The sequence below is a fragment of the Apteryx mantelli genome, chromosome 10 (assembly GCF_036417845.1).
Source record: "Apteryx mantelli isolate bAptMan1 chromosome 10, bAptMan1.hap1, whole genome shotgun sequence".
Taxonomy (NCBI): domain Eukaryota; kingdom Metazoa; phylum Chordata; class Aves; order Apterygiformes; family Apterygidae; genus Apteryx; species Apteryx mantelli.
The window spans coordinates 1,954,972-1,974,797 of NC_089987.1; the positions used below are offsets into that span (position 1 = coordinate 1,954,972).

Genomic DNA, 19,826 nt, shown 5'->3' on the forward strand with positions numbered 1-19,826 from the left:
GCAGGGCTTACCCGCTGCCAGCCGCACATCAGTGATTAAGGTGATGATTTATTTTCCAGGCAGGATTGGCCCAGCAGCCCGGGCAGGTGGCGAAGAGCCGGGAGCTCCTGACCTCTAATCCCGACACGCTCGTCAGCGTGAAGCCGGCTCTGAGCAAAAGGCTGGGGCTCAGCTCCCCTTTGCCTGAAGAGACCTTTGCGTGCAGAGGACACGAGCAAGTCTCAGTCCCAGGGCCAGATTATCACAAGCACAAACACAACTGAGTGTGGGTGAAGACACGAAGGGGCAGAGCTAAGGCTTGCAACGGTCACCTGTAAACTCAAATGCTGACATGTGCGAAGCAATGGTGGGACTACAGCTGACAGTCAGGGTCCTACTGCCTTTGGGCACAGTTTCTCCAGACCATCTAGGCAGGATCAGACTCCCTCCTGCAGATTAGGTCCGTCCTGGGCTCTCATACACAACTCAGCACCAGACCACAGAAATGCTCTTTCCCCTTCTGAATGCCAAGCTTTCGACTTTGAAAGCATCCTGAAGCAATGTGTTCCCCCCGCTCATCGTGCATCACGTGAACAAGCGCTTCTCTTCACAGGCTTCAAATTTCCCTGCTCCTTCCAGTGCAGTCAAGTGTCTTACTGATCTCATAGATCCAAGGAAATTATTTTCCTAGGTAACATGGACACACCAGAGCGTGAAGTCACAGAGCCTGTCACGGCAATGGACGTGACAGCGCGGCGTGACCTTCCTCCTCCTCTTGGACAAGCTGCCTGCAGAACTCTCAACTGGACACTGCCCCAAATGCAATGCACAGAGAAACTGCTTCTACCCACCGCCACAGGCTTCCCGCACTTGAGAGAAGTTTGGGTGGAGATGTGGGGTGGACAAACAACTAGAAGGTGAGCGTTAAAGAATATCCATAGGAATCAGCTCAGGTGTCCTCTCCGGAGCAAAGTGCCCACCTTGGGGGACAGAGGGACGGGAGGCTGTGCTACGTGTGCTTGTTATGGACATAAACCTTTCCCTCCCCCACGCAATGAAAACTGCATCAATAGATCCCCCATCTGCTCACATACATCACACACTTCACTCCAGTTTATTAGCTGGAATAAATCATAAATATTTCATTATACATCAACGATGCTCGACTCCAGGAAGGCGCAATCCATCACCTCGACACTCCTTGCGACCTGCCGCCATGCAATAAGCTTTCCAGTCTATTAAACAAGATTGATACAGTGTGCTAGGATGGACTAGGGGAATTTATTTATGGAGCACTGGGAGAGTGAGGGCACTGACTGCACGGTGCCGCATGGACAAATCGGAGCTCTTCCCTTTAGCCCCCTCAGATGGGGCAACCCAACCAGAAAGTTCTCAAGCAGTGAGACCCCGACCCCTCTCCTGAATCCGATACGAGGTGCTGGGGTGTGGGAGTGCAGGACACAGCTGCACAGAGCACACACTGCTGCAGCTGGATGCCTGCAGGAGTCTGAGTGCTGCTCTGACATCACTGAAACGAGTTTGCTGGTCCCACACCAGGCCACAGTGATTGCCTGTCCTTGGGAGCTATCAGCCATGGGCGGGGAGGGCTGCTGCAGTGCGACAGGCAGCGTGAACTTGGGCTACGAGGCTGGGATTGGTACCATGCAAAGACAACGCAGTGGCAAAGTGGTGAAGGGCCCGAGCTGGACCAGATCCAGGACACCGGCACCCTGTGCAGGGGAAGAGGAGCTCCAGCTCAAGGCTGGACCCCATGAGGGGGCACGGCTGGATCGGCAGGGCTCTGGCACAGGGCTCCTACCTCTGCCCTGCTCAGCACCAGCACGTTCATCAAAACACGGAGGGGACAGCCCAGTGCTGCTAGTGTTGGACAAGAGCGTTAGCTGCTCTTCCTTGACAGTGCACGGGTTTCTCAGTGGTATGAGAGCTGTGTGTGCCCAAAAGTACTTACTAGAGCAGCAGTATTTCGCTAGTCTTTGTGGCTCCCTGGCTCATTTTAACATCACACCTTCTCCTTTTGTGAAAGTGAACATGTTCTCCAGCTCCGCAACAACCAACAGCAAGCAGAGGGGACCTTTCCAGTGCATGGGGCAGGTTCAATGACTAGCAAACCTCCCTCTGCCTCAAACACACCCAGAATCCTCCAGGACAGCGCACGCTCCTGACTCCATTCCTGGCTGCAGCTTTAGAAAACAGTAAACTGGTTCCTGCAGATGGATGCCCATCTCCCACGCAGTCCAGCGCTCTTCCTCAACCTCCTCCTCTATCATGTGGTTCCCACAAAACACGGGGCGCTGCTAGCTATGCTTCACCCTTATGACCCCAGCGTCAGGCTGTAACATACCAGCAGCAATGCTCTCATGAACTATCGCCCCCTCTTTAGGAGGTGCAAAGATTAAGCAATTCACCAAAAGGACACAGAACAGTTCTGAACCCCAGCTCAGCACTAATAACCATAAGACTTTCCTTTCCCTTCTCTCAGCTACGTGTTGCTGCTGTTACCATGCCAGAGCTGAAGGAAAACCCAACACCAAACGGCCCAGCATAAGCATGCTTTCTCTAACACAGACCTCGTTGAGGGCTGCAGGTCAGCTCTCGGGTCAGGAGTCTGCTCTGATCCATTGGAGAGAGACCTCAGCTCCCTGTTGGCCAGATCTCCCCTTAAAAGCAACACCACCACTTCTGCTAACAGCTCTGTGGTCGAATATCGGTCATACAAGATGAGCAGACACAAGTGGCTGATTAGTTACCAATGACTGATCGATAGTCAGCAAGATGCTAACCTGAACAGAGCGAATGCTGAGCCTTTCCACGGTGGGCTGCACTGCCGGGATTGATTAGAGGCAGCCTTCCTCCTGAAGGGGATTGACACAGCCTCAGCAATGATGATGTATGCGTACATATCTATTTAATGAAATGCTAAATGATAGGCTAAATAACAGAAGCAACTTTAGCTTGATTTATTACATGGAAATGAATAACGTTTGTCACTGCTGTCAGCCATCTTGGCTAAGAACAGGCTGCTCCGGAGGTTACCAGCACAAATTGTAGTTAATTAACAGTAATTAGCACTTCTGAAATTCCGGATTTTTGCTCTGTTGCAAAGGCCTGTTGTGCCACAGTGCATGTCCCACCTCCCACAGATTATCCTAGCTGGGTGCAAAAGGATCTCGGCTTACCTTTTCCTACTAATAACACCTTTCATCCAAGTCTTTCGGCACACACAACCCAGAGCGACTAACAAGCATTCACAGTATTGTCCCTCTTCATTCATAGGTGGAGGAACAAGGTCCCAGGAAGGACTAGCAAAACTCCCCAAAGACTAACAAGCACAGCTATAAAGGCCTTGGGGAGGGAGCAGGGGACAAGGCGACGATGGGGACATTTTAGGTGAGATGCCAGGAGGACCCTAGGAAACGGGGGAGGTCCCACCCTACGGAAGGAGCAACAAAGCTCCAGCTGTGCCGGCACTCCGAGGTTTCATCTTTGATACCAAGCTAGGCAATTAATTTAACTCAGTGCGGACAACACACACCAACCAGGTGTGAACACAGCCCTGCCCTGCACCTCGTCTGTGACCATAGCAATTCCTCTATTTCAGAGGAAGGAGATAAAAGATCCCAGAAGCCAAGTAAGGGGAAAACTGGCCTCACCATTCCCTCACCACCTTTGATGGGACCGTAGCATGTGTCTGGGCTGCTGGAACAAGCTGCTACTGAGAAGTAGCTTGCTTGCAAGGCATGTCACATGTGGCACAGAGAGGTGGAAAACAAGTTATCTGAAAGGCTGCTTTCCTGGGTTTTACTCCATTCCTCTTCGGCTTCACCATTGCTGCCTCAGCTTCTTTGGCTGCTCCAGCAGGGAAACACGGCAGGAAAAAGCTGGGCTCCTTCTGCAGTCTCCTGGCATTAAGTTTAACCAGAAACAACATCTAACCCTGCCCTCCCCTCAAGTTCTTGGATCCTCTTCTGAGTTATAAGAAACCCTGAAAATTTTCTTGTTACTACTGATCCAGGGCATAAAGTTTAAATCGCTAACTCTTGCTTTCTGTACATCTCTCCCACCCTGCACAGCCTGCGACTGCAAGACCTGCTAAACTCCCAGGGCACAGTTTGCTGCTGCCTCAGGAGCCTGGCGCAACAGCAGAGTGCTGCCTCGGAGTAGCTGTTCGGGGCCGGTCACGGCCCTTTATCCCCACCTGTTTGCCTGGAATAGCAAAACGCCTTCCCTGTGCTCGCTAAACACAGTGACCACAAATAAATGAGCCGCCTTTGCACGATGAGTCAGTCCGCTCAAAGGCACCATTCTCATTTCAGTGTATCAAGGGTGGTGTTTGACTGGTTTCCACTACAATCATTAATAAAGCATCAAAGGCTGCTGAGGGGGAAGAGACAGAGAGGGAGAGTTTGAAACTTCTTTAAAAACACATGCATATTAATAATGCACCAATTATTCATGAGGAAACCATCTCCCCTCCCCAGTAACTTTCAGGGCTCCCATTTACTTGGATTCTGCCTGGGCGAAGCGGAAAAGCCTTTCCACGGTGACTCAACCCTTCCCAGCAGAGCCGCCGGGGACAAGATCTCGCAGGGAGACTGTGCCGGCATTGCACTTCTCGAACCCAAAGCCCTGGGGGGTGCCAGGGAATTTACAGTCGGGAGGCAGCGTAGATGCTGGCACCAACCGCCCCGGCGCAGCGCCCCAGCGCTCTCGCTAGCAGCAGCTGTACCTATTTGCTATCCGTTTTCCTGCCAAAGGATGCCACCGTGCCCATGGAGTGGAAGAGAGGAGAGCGGCACAACAGCTGCAGCTAGGAGATATATTTCTGCGGTTGAGAACAAGCAAATCAGCCGTCGGAGGAGCTGGCTGCTCTCCTTGTAGGTCCTGTCAATAACTGCATGGCGTTAGAGAGCCTGACGGACCCTGGTATTGACGCTGGGGAGAGGGGGGAAGGATTTCCAAGCGAAATCCAGAGCCTTCACAAGGTCCAGAGCAATTTCTGAAGCTCTGCTTCAACCCATCTGAAGGGAGTTTTGCCCTCTGTTCAGACGGAGGGAGCTGGATGAGGAGTCTGCTTTCCCAGATGGGGCTCTGCCTTCACCTAGCTCAGTCCAGAACTGGGAGGTTTGCTCTTGTCTTCATCGCAACCAGGATCTGGCCTTGCAGTGGCAGGAGCCCCGGAGGGAGGTGGGGACATCCAAAGAAACTGACCCACCAAGGATGATGCCGGTTGCTAATGTGCCTTCCCCAAACAGCATCTGAGAGTAATAGGTGGCTTTCACGCTTTGTGGGCCACAGTCCAGCGAGGCAGAGAGAGATTTCGGCACTTCTACAGATTTGTACCTGCATGAAATCTGGAGGTAATTTAATGGCTCACAAGAAAGGAAATAAATCTATTAGAATGGAATCGCTGTTTGTTTACGTATCTTGCCACGAACATCACCACGAGCAGCAGCAGCAGCAGGTGTATGTGCAAGCACCATTTATTTACATAATAAAATTGCCAAGTAGATTTGTAGCTCAGGGGCATCCTTTCCTCTCAGTGCGCATGCCTAGCTCCCATTAGCACTAATGGCAGCCGCTGTGTGCTCAGCGAGCAGAGAACAGACCCTCCAACTGCCCTAATGGCTCGTTCTAGGAGATGTACGGATGCGGACATCTCAATGTTCCGCCGGTTCCTCTCCCCCTGGCTCCAGCAGGTGATGGGAATTGCATTGCAACTTGAGCCTGCTTTGCAGTCCACCCCATGCGCAAGAGCTGGCGGGTCTGCGGTGTCACTGCCTGCTCCCAGGAGAGAAGGGGTTAAGTAACTGATCTCCACTCTCAAAACTTCTCCAGAGACCCCTGGAGCATCCAGCATGAGGAAAAAAAGAAAACTAGAAAAAAAGCCCCAGCCTGGAATGAATTCCTGTCATGCTCTGAACGGGGAGGTTTGTTTGTATTCCAGCCGCAGCAGAGCTGAGCCTGCTGTCAGAGCCACGCTGGGAGAAAGGGCAAAACCCTGCCGAGATGAAAGAATGTGAAGCGCTGGTACAGCCTCCCCTGGCATTTACACCTGGAAAAAAATCACTCAAGGGCATTGCACAAAGAGCGGCGCTAATAAGGCGCTCGTCCCCGGCCGCGCTGCGCGGCTCAGCCGGGGGAAGCGGCGATGCAGCTGCGCAGGAAACACCGGGAGCATCTCCAAGTACCTGGGGGGCAGAAGCGGCAGATGAGGCAGTTCTGATTTCCAAGCAGTAATCCCGGGCTGCGCTCTCCCTGCACCGCTTCCAGCTAGGGGACGCGGGGAAGTCAGAGACTTGCTGCCGGGCATGCGAGGAGCACAGCTACTCCTCGTCCTGGCTGATAAACCAGTGACTCCTTCACCTCGCAGCCTTCCTCTTTACAGGCTGAAGGACAAGTGGAGGATGAAGAGATCCCGGCCCAGGCACGCTGCCCCTGCACCTTTTCTTCCGTGGTGCCGTGTGTGACAGCAGTGAACCCACCCAGCCGGCCCCACGCACACTCGGGTCTCTGCCACGCTTGCTGCACGGCGGCGACGCAGTGCCAGAGCTGGACGCCGGCGGGGCCCGGGAGCTCAGAGGTGCCGCGCTGGCAGCGCTAGCTCAACACCCTCCCTCCCTGCGCTCACACACTTCCCAGATGAGCAGTACCAGCATGGGAGCCTTGTCGTGCTGCCTTAAAAACCGAGCCCACAGGAGCCCTATCACGCCAACGGGCCTTACCGGGGTACCCGAGACACACGGTCCCAATTTCGGGTTGTAGGACATTCGTGGAGTCTGGACCTAACACAGGGACTCTCAGTCCGAAACTGTCCGCTTTGTCCAGCTGGGTCATGATCCCTGAAGACCTGACTTTCCATTCCCTCCAGCCTGCTGTGGCTAAGCCACCACCAGCGCTAGAGTGAGGCAGCACACCCTGCTCAGAAAGGTGCCATATTTCCATAACGGAAAGCAGCAGATAAAACAGCAAACCTCCGAATGTTTCTGCAAGCCAGACAGCCAGGACTTTGTAGGTTCACTCATCATTAGCAGGAACTCATGGGTGACTGATATGACACAAGCAGGCTGAGTGGAGGGAACCCCCCCGCTGCTTGCAGCCAGAATTACCGCAGATGGGTTTGCCCAGAGGACAAGCCAGAAAAGAAAATGGGTAAGTAAAAACGAAAAACGTTTTTTTCACATTAGCGTTTAAATATTTAAAGAAATCCCTGCAGACAACAAGATGAAAAAGAAAACTCAGAGACTAATAAATAAGTAAATGCTCCAAGGTGTGGCGGCCCAGCAGAACATGGCTGCCATTCAGCTGGTGAGACTTTGAAGAGCACGGCAACCATGCGTGAATGGCTAAAAATAATAATTGTAATAATAAAAACATTAGACGAAAAGCCTCTGCTTTGGCTTCTGCCCTCTGTAGAACAGCTGAGGGATCAATTACGCTTCAGCTGAAGAGAGCACTACCTCTCCTCTTCAGTGCAGTGACCTGTCCTGGTCTCTCGTGAGACGAATTATTAAATGAAGCAGAGATAACAATGGGAGGATGTTGACTAAGAGATGCAGGGGTGGGGCATGGGGAAAGATTTCTGGCTTAAACTGTTTGCTTAAATATACAGGAGCCTATATTTGTGCTTACAGCATAATACCATTAGTCGTGAGTAAATATATTCTCAATTGTCTTGAGCGAAACCCACGGGATGACTCTGTTGAAAGTAAAGAGCCTGGAGCGATCGCGTCCTACGATGCTCTCTGTCCCGGCTAACAGAAGGGGTGGGAAGGAGGTCCTGCCAAGCCAGACATTCAGCCCTTCTTCAGACACTACTGTCAGCCTGAACTACAAATACAGAACAAAACCGTCACCACTTAACCATCCTTGGTCTTGGACTATGCACGTTAAAAACAAGCCACCGCTTTCCTGTGCTGGGGAAAGAAGGAAATCAGGCCACTGACTCCCTGGTTTGTCCTACGAGCTGTAATCAATTTGTGCAATTCCACTGCCCTGCTCTGTGCTCCACTTACGGCTATGTTGGGTTATGTAAATCAAGTGCCGAAAACTGTTCAGCAAGCTAAACAGATTGTGTGGGCACCAGCAGAGCGCCTCAAGCAACAGGAAACAAGACAATCAAGGAGGAAGAGAAGGCTGAGGACACAAAATACGGTGGAAAAATTGAGAAAGGCAAAGGTAGAAGGAAGCTCTAATTTTAACAAATTTTGTCGTGTGCATCTCTTGTGACAGTCAGACATAATGACTGAAGATAACCTGTAACAGTCCCCTTAGATCAGAGAACAGGCATCCTCACAGCCAGTGTGACAGCCTTTCCCATCAGTATGCTGATTTAGCTGAAGCTCCTGTTGAGAGATGCTGTGCAAAGCAGCCTGCCAGGATGCAATGAGTGTGTGCAGGCAGCTGCAAAGTGGACCCACAGGACAACCATCAAGTGCAAAAGCTGCAGTGCAACTGCTCGAGTGTCCTTGCTGAGCAGCTCCAGCTCTCTGCCCCTCCAGGCCACCAGGCTCTTACAAAAGCTCTGAGTGAGCAAACTGGTAGGTTAACTCCAGCTGGAATTGTCCCCATAGCTAAATCTTCATCCCAAGAGCTGGGCACAGCAGCCGGAGAAGGATGAGGCCAGGCTGCAGCAGGCTTGGCTTGGCAAGGAATTGAGGAGCACAGCACAAACACTCTTTATGCAGATTGCTACCTCACGTTTGGAGCAGTGAGTTGCCAGCCTGGCCTCTGCAAACACTGAATGCTGCTTTGGATTTTGGGTGATTATTAGATGCATTTCAAAATCCAGTCTCTATCTTAATCCTTACCTTTCCCATCCTGAAGCTCACTGCCAGTAAATCCATTCCCTCAGTCACTGCTGGAGACACCTCTCTGCAGCATCCATGCTTCCTGCTGAAGAGTCTTTCCAGACTCCTGTCACCATGGGTCAGTCATTTACAGTAAAGACACAACAAACACTAGTCTCCACCACACTCAGTGCCCAAATCATGAGGGCAGATCCCATAAAAATCACTGGGGCCCAGGTCCAGCCAGACTCGAGAAAATGGGTGTTTTGACACCTACAATGGGACCACAGTCCTGTCCTCGGTAAGACTGCTCAGGTATTTTACTCAGATGACTCGATACTAACCTTTCCCTATGGGGTTTTTAATTTTTCACTAGAGGAGGCATGCTATTTATATAGCCACTTGAAAGAGCCTTGCCAATGATCCAACAGGGTCTGCCAAGTGCCATGAGAAAGATGATTGTTCAGCCCATTTCTTTACCACATCCTGTGCTCTCTCCTGCAAGAGCTGACTTCTCCTCCTAACCCCCTTGCTAGCTTGCAATTCTCTTGCTAGATCTTCAGACAGGCTTACATGGCTCAGCTTCAAGTCTCTACAATATAACCCAGCTGGAGCTGGGGACAGGACTCCTTTCTTTCCTCTCTAGGATAGGAAGGGAAGAGTCCCAGCAGCCCTTACCTGAATGAGCCCCCTACCCTTCAGGCTGCTGGAACAGCCCAGCCATAGCACATCTTGAAGGGGAGAAGCAAGCAGATACTGAGTGAAGAGCCTGGATTTTAGAGATGCAGGTACCTGCTGTTCCCACTGCCTTTCAGCTGGGGTGCAACTGCTCCATGCCGCCGAGAACTAGACTGTAAGTACCGGAGGCTCCAAGAAAAGTAAACTGTTGGCACCCAATGTTTGATACAACTAGAGCAGAGCTTTGTAGAATAGTAAACATATTCTGTGCCAAAAGCTGCTCTCATTTACAGCTACAAAAATCCAAAGTCACTCTCTGAACTGCTGAAAATATCACTCTCACAAGCAATCAAGGAAATAGAGGGCTTTATTTCATTATATTCTAATGACCCTAAGACTTCCAACCACCAGGTAAATCTGACGATATCACATCCTTATCACTCAGGTGGGAAGAATAAACACTGAGGCAGGAAGCAGAAAAAGTGAATTCTCTCTCCACAGTGTTGGAACTCTGTGTGTGTGTGTGTGTGTGTGTGTGTGTGTGTGTGTGTAAAGAACATTTCAAGGTTATAAAGGAATCCTTATACAAGGCTAACATACTAGATACCATGCCATCCTTATGTTTTTACTCATAGAAATACCTCTTAAATGAGGGCTGGGTGGAAACTTGAGCCCACATTACTGCTAGTCTGACTTTACTGGAAAGCTTGAGGCTTCCTGGCAGGTGCCTGCAGCCTCTGTTCCTGGCCCATGAAGATTCAGTATGATATTCCTCCTAAAGCAGCACATAGAGATGTGTTTGGGATGGCTGGGATTTTTTTGGTGACCTTTCACCTGTGGGAACATGGGTCCAAGTTATAAGGTACTAACAAATAAAGCAGGAGAGCTTATCTCCTTACATCTAACTCCCACTGCTTTTCTGCTCAAATGATTGATCACCTAACTGAGAAGCGGAGATAGAGCCTTGCACAATGCCTCGCTGCCATCATGCCTGACTCATGAGCTTAAAGTATGATGGACTAAAAAAGAAGCTCCTTCAGCCCAGCCTCAGAGGGAGCCAGCACTTCATCTGATGGGCTTACCAAACTGGTAAGCCACATCATCTGTAACACATTATAATTAAGGAATAATTTTTTTAAAATAGAATTTGCATTAACTGAATTTATGACTAGCAGAGACACAGCAAACAAACAGAAAACCTGCAGATTAGGATGCTAATTAGATGCATTTCTATTTATAATCTGCCTTGATCAGGCAAAAGCATTTTCTGCTTCAGGTGTCAGTGTTACACCCACAAATGTAAGCAATTCCCTTGGCAGGGAAACACCTGCTTGTCTCTGGAGATGGGCAAGTGCCAAGGAGAAAAATTTACAGTAGTGGGACTGGGTATGAGCTGCTCACTGCTGTGTCACTGCTCCTTCTCCTTGGTGACATGACAGTCTGATCAAGGCTGAACTGCCCAAGGTGTTTCTACAACCACTAGAACCCTTTAGGCCAAAAAACTGCAGGCAGCTTTGCCTTGCTCATCAGAAGCGGTGGGGTTGAAGCCTCCAGACAGCAGGGGCCAAGAATGGCAAATATCTAAAGCTGATGCCAGAAGAACTATCCAGCTATAGAAACTGAAGCAAACTGTTGGCTCAACTCACATAATGTAACGTAACGACAACCAAAGTGGGTCAGATCAAAGGTTCCTCTAGCCCATTTCTTTCCGTGGGCCAGCGGCTGACGTTAGACGGCCAGGGAAGCGCAGACCAGGGAAGTGCACAGCAATCCCTCTGCAAAGCACGTGCCAGCATCCAGCAGTCCACCCCACAGAATGGTTCTCCTCCTCTCTTTTAAGAGAGGGAAAAGAAGAGTTCAGACATCCCTGGAAGGCCCAGCACGTCCCCTTCTCTCTAAGTAACAACCTGAACTGTCTTGCAGACAATTAAACAACTGTTAGGAGAATCATGTCCCGAAGTCCTAGCGCACTCAGGCAATGGCTGGGCTTAATTCCTAGCAGGACCTTGAGCCAGAACAACTCAGGCTATGAGCTGGGGCTGTTTCTCGCTGCCAGTGGAGGGCTCAGTCTGAAGAGGAGAGACAGACACAAGAGGTCCCGAAACCAGCCTCAGAGAGTCACTGGGCTTTTTCACTTGACTGGAGATTTGCGTCTGCAGCAAGGGTATGTCCTATCTAGACAAGTCTATCAGGAGCAAACTGTGAATTTCAGTGCTGTGCATGACACTCACAACCAAGCCAAGCCTTCTCCTTGGTGCCCAAGTTCATAGATCACAGTGGAAAGGCCTGAGCTGAGAGAAGGGCATGTTCAGCAAGCACACGCACATAGCGTGCTGCTGCCCAGGCTCAGCAGCATCCTAAAGCCTGCCAGAATTGATGGGTGCCTCTCATTTCTCCTGATGATGTCTTACTCCAGATGAATTTCTCCATTTTTTTTGCCTAGAATCCCTCTTTCACCACAGAACATCCAGAAGGAATAAAGAGATAGCAGGTCTACCCTGCTCTCCTTTTCAACATTTTCAGCAATGGGATATAAGAAGCCTTTTATGGAAATATGGTTGATAGGAGTCTAGTGGTTTTGTGACCTGCATAAAGGGATCTAGCAAGAATTCAGTGATAAAACAGGACTTACCAATGTGAAAAACAGCTACAAGGTTGTTTTTTAAATGTAGCTTAAAAAAGAAACTTAAAAGATACGAGTCATCATTTTGAAATGTGCATCAAACAAGTTAAATAACTCTCACTTTCTTAACGACATATTAATCAAAGTGCATTGATCCTTGAATCAGATTCTACTACCAACAAGCTTTCTATCTTCTCCATCCTGATGCATGCATTAAGGGAGTTTTATTCTGACAGATACAATATAGCAATCAATAAAATCTTATTATATGGAGCTGAGATACATGGATTTGTTGCAGGATTTATGCACTGCCTTGAAACCCAGTGCTATTTCATGTCTCAGCCTTAACCTGTAATTGAAAATAAATCTCCCCGAATACACCAGATTCTAATTTTCTGGATGTATGGGCAAATGTGAATGGAAGCTGGCCTTCCCCCAGGGAGAACGCTGCTCTCTGATTGTATCACTCCTCACTTTGCAGACCGCTGCACTGCCAGATTCCTACGGAGAAAGCACCCTGCCTGGCCCTGTGCAGCGGGGGAAACACTCGGGCAAAGGGACAACGCTCGGGCACCGCGCAGTGTTTGCAATTCCATCACGCGCCCAGACCCTCTGTCCCCTTGCTCACGACTACAAAGTAGTTCGCCTGCCTGGAGATCGCTGCCTCCTGCACAAAGATAACACGATCTGACAATGCCGGAGCCTGAGCAATACAAGTGTCAGAAAGCTGGGAGAGACGAATAAAGATCGGGGAGGGGGATGACCACAGTGCTGGAAACTGGTAAAATTTGTCTGCTGCTTTTTCCTCCAGCTCCTGGCATTCACTCAGCAATTGCTCACTGGCATGTGAGTTTGGTCTGAGTTTGTCTCTCACTCCACAGCCTCGCAGGGCGCTGGACAGCTGGGAAGGTATCGCACTGAGAGCAGAGGGAAGGCCGTAGGCATTTTTCCTTTGGGTTTGTCTCGTTCTCCTAGGGCTTGGTGCTGCTTAGATGCATGACAGCAGGTGGATATCCAGCAGTCTCCCTGGAAATGGCTGGAGGGAACTTTGATCTAAGCAGCTCTGTCAACAGCATTAATACAATAAAAATAATCAAATTCACTCAAATGGAAATGAGAGACGCAGAGAGATAGGCAGACAATAGTGCAAATCTGAGGAAATAAAGAGGAAGGGAGCAACAGTAAATCACCTACACAACACCAAGAGTTCAGATGCTTCTCAAAAGAGCCAAGATCTTGAATTCATCAAAAAGTCACAGTAGCATCATGCTCTCTGTCTGTTTTTCCTTTAACATATACATACTTGTTCCTCCTCTAACTGAAGGCACAAAGTGGGCATATTTGTAAAGGGATGTCTGCACAGGTTTCTTGTAAAATGCACACATGGTGTTTCCCTCTAGTCCAGAGCGGGGGGAAATGCGGGTTTGCAGCTGTTGCACCAAGTTCCTTTCCCTTCCTAGATTGCACTAGTAACAGAGCAGGGAGCTGCACCAACGATCTGGTGTGAGGGTGCCGGTGGTCAGAGTTTGCATCATTGTTTTCTCCTTCTATCATGGCGGGGAATGACCCTTCCCAATGCTCAGCATGATGTTGTTTTCTTGGGGAAGACAGCTTCATGGCAGAAAAGGGGATTTTATTAAAAGAGCTGTCAGTCAGAAAGGAAAATGACTGCTGCCATGTAAGACCTGGCTCTACTTTTTTTTTTGGCCCCTATACTTTCTGAAGAAACATATGATAGCTCTATTTATAGGAATTGCAACCAGGAACAGAGAACGGGCCTAAGGAAGCTATGGGTGGGGGGAGGGGAGAACTGCAGCCAGAAAAGGCTTAAAACTGAAAGACCCTTTGTAAGCCTTTAACTGCAGAAAGGAGTCCAGAAGGTGACTTGATGCAACACTTCAGCAGGCAGTGTGCAAGTTTTGAGCATGATGCTGTTACTCACTTTGAAGGCACGTATGGAAGGGAAATGGCACTTAGGACCTGTGACCCCACCTAACGCAGGTCATCCCCCTGCAGAAAGCGTGGATCGAATACTGAGAAGTTGTGGTCCTGACCGCCCACTGGTTCTCTCAGAGAAACCTGGGAGCTTTCACAGCTCGTGAGTGACACCCACCTTTCAAAGGGCAGCTATGGACCAAAACCTGCTAGCCTAATCATGGTATTGCCCTGCAAGTCTTTGGGAGGGAGAAGGTTTCTGATGAGAGATTTGATGGACTGCAGACTCAAAACTTCAGACCTGACTTTTTTCCCACGCAGTAGGTTGCATGGGAAAAGCACACGCCTCGCGGGCTGCAGTGAGACAGCAAACAGGGTATTTGATAGCAAAGTACTGCAGAAGAGGCGTTTTGTGGGCACAAAGGCAGATTGACTGAGAGCCTCCTGCACCACAGCAGAGCATCTCAGAGAAGAACCAAGGGATCTTCTGCAACCCTGTGTTAGGGAGCTTCTAGGCTAAACTTGAATTAAAAAAACAAAGAAGAAAATGAGCTCCAGTGAAGCACTCTTGGTTTTGTGTGCATAAACTCTGAGGATAGATACCATGTAGAGCCACAAACTGATTATTGTCAGCAAAACCAGTAGCACCTGCCCCCAAGCTACTGTCTCTGAACCTTTCCAGTCTTGGCCTCACTTGACTCAGGTAAGGACATCTCCAGTCAGTCAGTCACACAGCACATACCGCGTATTCACTACTGCCTCACTGGTAAAGCGTGTTCCAGGAGCGGAGAAATCCAGGATCAAATACTGTAAAGGACAGAGGAATATTTGTATTGCTACAAATTTCACATCTCTGCCTTGTTATGTATGTGACCCTGACGGAGACGGGGAGAATTTTCATTTCTTTGACTCACCAGCACTTTGCACTCCCTGATTAAGAACCGAGTGATGGGGGGTTTCCTGTTCCTGTGAGATTTTCCCTGAGCTCGGAGACCTGCCTGCTCCACCTTGTGAGACTGGGGCAACACACAGGAACAGCACGCACAGAGCCTGTGTTTAATAACTGCATCACACACACACCAAGCACTTCCTATTCCGCTTTTGGTACTTGGCATGCAGAGGGGTCACACCACTTAGTGTTTAATAATACAGCAGGTCCCAACCGCTGGAAACCTCTGCCTTCACTCACCAAGAGAAGTGCCCTTCTAGGGACAGATTCACCATGAGGTGCAGTAAGAGCAACACTCCGTGCTTTCCCTTGCAGTAATTATTCTTCATTTGCTGACCTGCTGGTTTTTAGGATTGTCATTAACAATCAGCAGAGTGCTAAATTACAGCTGAGGAGTTATTCACACCGTCTCCAAGTTCACTCTCTCCAGAGCTCATTCCTGCTCCAGCTGAGCGCACACTTCCCCGTGTCCTTGAAGCACGCGGGGGGACCTGGCCACAGCTGCCAATCACACCGCTATCCACTTCAGGCACACGTACCCATCAGCCGGGAGTGATCCACAGGAGGGTCTGGCACTGCCACGCTATGGTTATCCCTTTCGAGAGCGAGAGGGACACTAATACTATTTGCCCTCTACTGAGTCAGAAATAACATCACCTTGGCTTCAAGCGCACCATGTGCACACAGGCAGCCTCACCTTTAAAACCTTGCTCTATAATTTGCAAATACCACTGGCAGTTGCAAGACTGCCAGTTCGGTCTCCACTCCAAAGTTAACCACCTCTTCTTAACTTGGGCTAATTCATCCTCCAAAGCCCAGTCTGTAAGAGCCAGCTATTACGAGGTACAAACTCCTTGGTTGTATTAAGTGGCTTCTTCCATCACACACAGATTTGAGCTCTCACGGTAAAAGCCACATCGCTTTCCAAAGGCAGCCCCACGACCGGGAAGGGCAGGCAGGGTGAGCAAGGGGCGACAGGTCTCACTCAGCACAATGGGCTAAAGGAGTCTTGGAAAAAATAGCCTTGTCTACCTGACATCCGCAAAAGATGGAGAAAGCAGTCAGGAGAAGGAAAAAAAAAAAAGAAAGGCAAAGAGTGGGGGAATGGAACGGGGAAGAAAATTAAAAGCCTTTCATCCTCCTTAGACAGCTACAAAGAACATCAAAGAGGAAGCTAGAATGGTGGATTACTGCCGGGAATGTCTTCTAGGCATCCTCCGACCTGTCTCTAACCCCACATGGTTGTCTCTGCTCTCTCCCTTATTTCTGGCTCTAAGGCTTTGCTCAGCTAGCGAAAGGGTTAAGTTTAATTTATACTGATTTCTATTTAATATCATTCTCTCCCCGTAGGAGCCGGCAGCTGTGAGCTGATTGTACTCTCTCATTATGCAGTCTGTATCACTAATGGCCTGTGACAAAGGCATGCCATCTTCCAGGCCTTACCCCCGAGAGCCAATTAAACACACATACTCCCTTCCTGTTTGCAGCGCATTACAATGAAATTAAACTGAATTTCAAAATCATTTTCTCCTAAAGACATCTCTTTGCAATAATTAATGCATGCTATTCCTTTGCATCTGAAATATTCATCAGGAGTGTTGACTAAAAAATTTTTTAAAGCTGATTGCCCTGCACACAGCACTGTCTGCTGACGCTCGAGTCCCAAACCGTGGTACCGGCGTGGGAGCAGGACCAGCGGCGACACTCCTGGCAGGGCAGCTCTGCATCTGATTCAGAACAGCAATAACAATAAATCGCAGCTTCTTCGTAAATTGTCAATAAATAAGACGATTACAAAGAAGGCATCAGAAATCCAGCCCAGTGCTCCTGACTTGATGGCGCCGCTAACACATAACAGAGAGGGAAATGGAAAAGTCAGAGCTGCTTATGTGTTAAGGTTAGGCACAAATTAGAAATCCCACCCTTCTGCACTCGCAAGATTAATAGGCGGTTGGGCTCAGTGCAGACAGATGAATATGCTGCGTGTGTTTATCCCGCTATCCAAGCGGCTCATTGCCGGTGGCAGAGCTGACAGGAAGGCGGGCGGTCAGAGATACTAACCGACTGCTCGAACGTCCAGGACAGAGCTGGCAAAGCTATCTCGTGGCACTGCTGCACTCTCGCTCTCGGTGCAGGCCCAGGGCTGTTTTATTATTTAATTGACATTGCAGAACCGTCCTGGGGGACAGGAACCTCTGACCGGGGAGGCCGAGCTCGGGCTCTGCACGCTCTGTGTTATACGCAGAGCGGGAGGCATAATTTGAGGCACATAACTTATTCATGGACTGTCACATCTACTCCATTTGGGAGAAGTCTTCAGTCTAGCATCCTCTTGAATTTGTTACCCCACATAATTGGCAAGATTGGCCTTAAGAGGTCTGTTCTGAGAATTTACCACCCTGACCACAGTAGTTTCAGGTAAGGACAGTTTCGATTGTGTTCACTGTTACCAGAGCTGGATTAAAACAGGACTTTTTTTTCCTGTGTGCAAACATTTGACAAAATCTACCAAGACATATGCCCAGCTGCAATAGGTATTAATGCTACTGCATCTTCTGGTGGAAGCTAGAGCAAAAGAACCAAATATAAGAGGTTTTCTCATCCCTAAAACATTTGATATTTCGAAAACATTTCCCACCTTCAATCAAAAGGAAAAGGCAAATCTTGAGAATTTTCACTATATGAAAACCCAGAAAAAGAAATGTGTCCTTTGGATTTTAATATGTATCATGTAAAAACAAAATGAGCTTAAGTTTCAAAACAAAAAGCTCCATTTGGAAGACTCAGTTTTTACTTTTAAAAATATCAAAAAGCAACATTCTAGCAATTTCAAAGACTTCTTCCCAAACCGCTCCCAAGTTGAAGACACCAGTTGTGAGTCTTCCCCAGAAAGTTCAGCTTTCAATGAATTAATGTTTTCTGACTGCAAAATGAAGGTTCCTTGAAAAATTTCCAAGTGATCCCAACGGCCAAGCCCCAAGACTTCAGAGACCACCACTGTGCATACGTGGTTGCCCATACACATGGCTTTAACCACACAAGTCTTGTGTTTTAAATATTCAGCCAGTTTGCTGTGATGATGACGAGAATAGAAGTACCATTCGAACAGCACGTTGCCAACGAGAGAGGGCAAGCAGGTCAGATTCGGAGCTACTGAGGTTAGCGGAAGTTTTCTACTAACGTGGCACCCATCCAAGTTATGCTGAGTGACAACTGGTTTCCAGGTGCTGAGGTTGTAGAGTTCAAGTCCCAGAATGCGCAAGTTCTAGGGTATTACCTTTACAAGCAAACAGCTCCAAATATACTCTATTCCTTGGAGTATGCAAGTGAAGAACCTATCTGAACCAGAATCCGGTTTTTTGAAAGCAAGCCTGGCCTGCACAGTCGGCCAGCCTGCGCCACCCGTGCTCCAAACCCAAAACAACAGCTGGCTAACTTCAGGGGCAGAATTAGCAGAAGACAACTGAAGCTGCTGACCTCTCTCTTTCTGGGCTACAAGATCACCCTCTCCCAGACGCTGCAGGGAAACCATTACAGTACCTGTTTTGAACCAGCCATCGGGCGTGAAAGCATCTTTTGTTTCTTTGGGTCTATTCCAGTATTCGCGGAATACCGAGGGCCCCTTAACGAAAAGCTCCCCTTCTTGGCCTTCTAGGCCCGGTGTCACCTAGAACAGACAAACAGTGAATGCACCCTGGGCAACGGCAGCGCGCAGTCACCCCCGGCCAGCCGCGCTCGCCTCCGCCTTCGTCCCGCAGCGCTGCGGCTGCCAGGCAGCGTGGCTGGGGACAAGCAAGGCGCACGCCGCACACCCTCTTAGCCTTCAAAAGCCTCTCACTGCAAACCCCGCACAGCCTGCCCACCTGCAGGACCTCCTTCCTTAGGTGGACAAGAGCTCACATAAGCGTCTGCAAAATTCAAAAGTGCTGAAAATACACAGGAGCTGCCATCCTGGAACGCAGCAGCAATCCAGCACCTTTCACACCTTCTGGTTCCTTATAAAGGAGGGGAAAGATCTCGTACGCAGACAAGTTGGTCAGGGAATACTCTTGGAAGAGGGACAGTCCGTTCTGACTGCTAGATGGCAAGTCCTGACGCATGCAGTCCTCATGTCCTGCTGCAGGCAGGCTTATCAACAGCTGCCTGCAGGCTGCCTGCCTCCCACTGGAGCACCAAGCGACCTCTGTCAGTCTCCAGGTTGTCCCCAGGAAATCCTTTGGGAAACCCATCCCCAAAGGAGCACAAGAGTTTCTCCATCCCCGCTCCTGGAGCCTAGGCACAGTCCGAGGAGGGGAAGGCTTTAGCACACGCCTTGCAGAGCAGGCGCCATGCTTTGCGATCTCCAGCCCTTCTGTTCAGGGCAACCACGGGCACAGGGAGCCCCTCTGCCTTCTCTCTTTGGCAAGACTGGCCTTTCCCACAGCAGGGGCTCTTAGGGGATGAATGAAAGCTGATCACAGAGGCTGGATCCTGAAAGACCTGCACATCCCAAACAATGACGTGTCCTGTCCCCAGAGCGCTGCTGCCATCCAGGCCTGAAAATCTAGCAGCGACAGCAGCAAGCTCAAAGGGTTAGTGGATGGCTCAGCCTTTGAAATAACAACTGTGGGGGACTCTGGCCACCAGCTGCACCACCTGGCACTTCCAGCAACCCGTCTCTTGGTTTGGAAGCGAGGCGAACCCCTGCCCTCCCCAGAGAAGGCGGCAGAGCCAGCTCCGCAGGCTGCCAGAAGGCTGCAGCTCTGGCACAGCAAAGGCAATCCCAGACACAGAGATATCCAGCACATGGTACCCTGCACCACCGACTGCCCCAGGGATAGCTGCTGACAGATGTGCAATAAAACAACAAGAAAGC

The 19,826-nt window shown here is 49.6% G+C and overlaps 1 protein-coding gene across 1 annotated transcript in view; it reads right to left on the reverse strand.

The window, feature by feature from the left end:
* ACSF3 (acyl-CoA synthetase family member 3) overlaps window positions 1–19,826 on the reverse strand; it is a 178,353-nt gene that overhangs the window by 116,452 nt on the left and 42,075 nt on the right. The window contains exon 8 of the mRNA XM_067302352.1: window positions 18,512–18,638. Within this exon, the coding sequence (XP_067158453.1) occupies window positions 18,512–18,638 (127 nt within the window). The remainder of the gene's footprint in view (window positions 1–18,511; window positions 18,639–19,826) is intronic.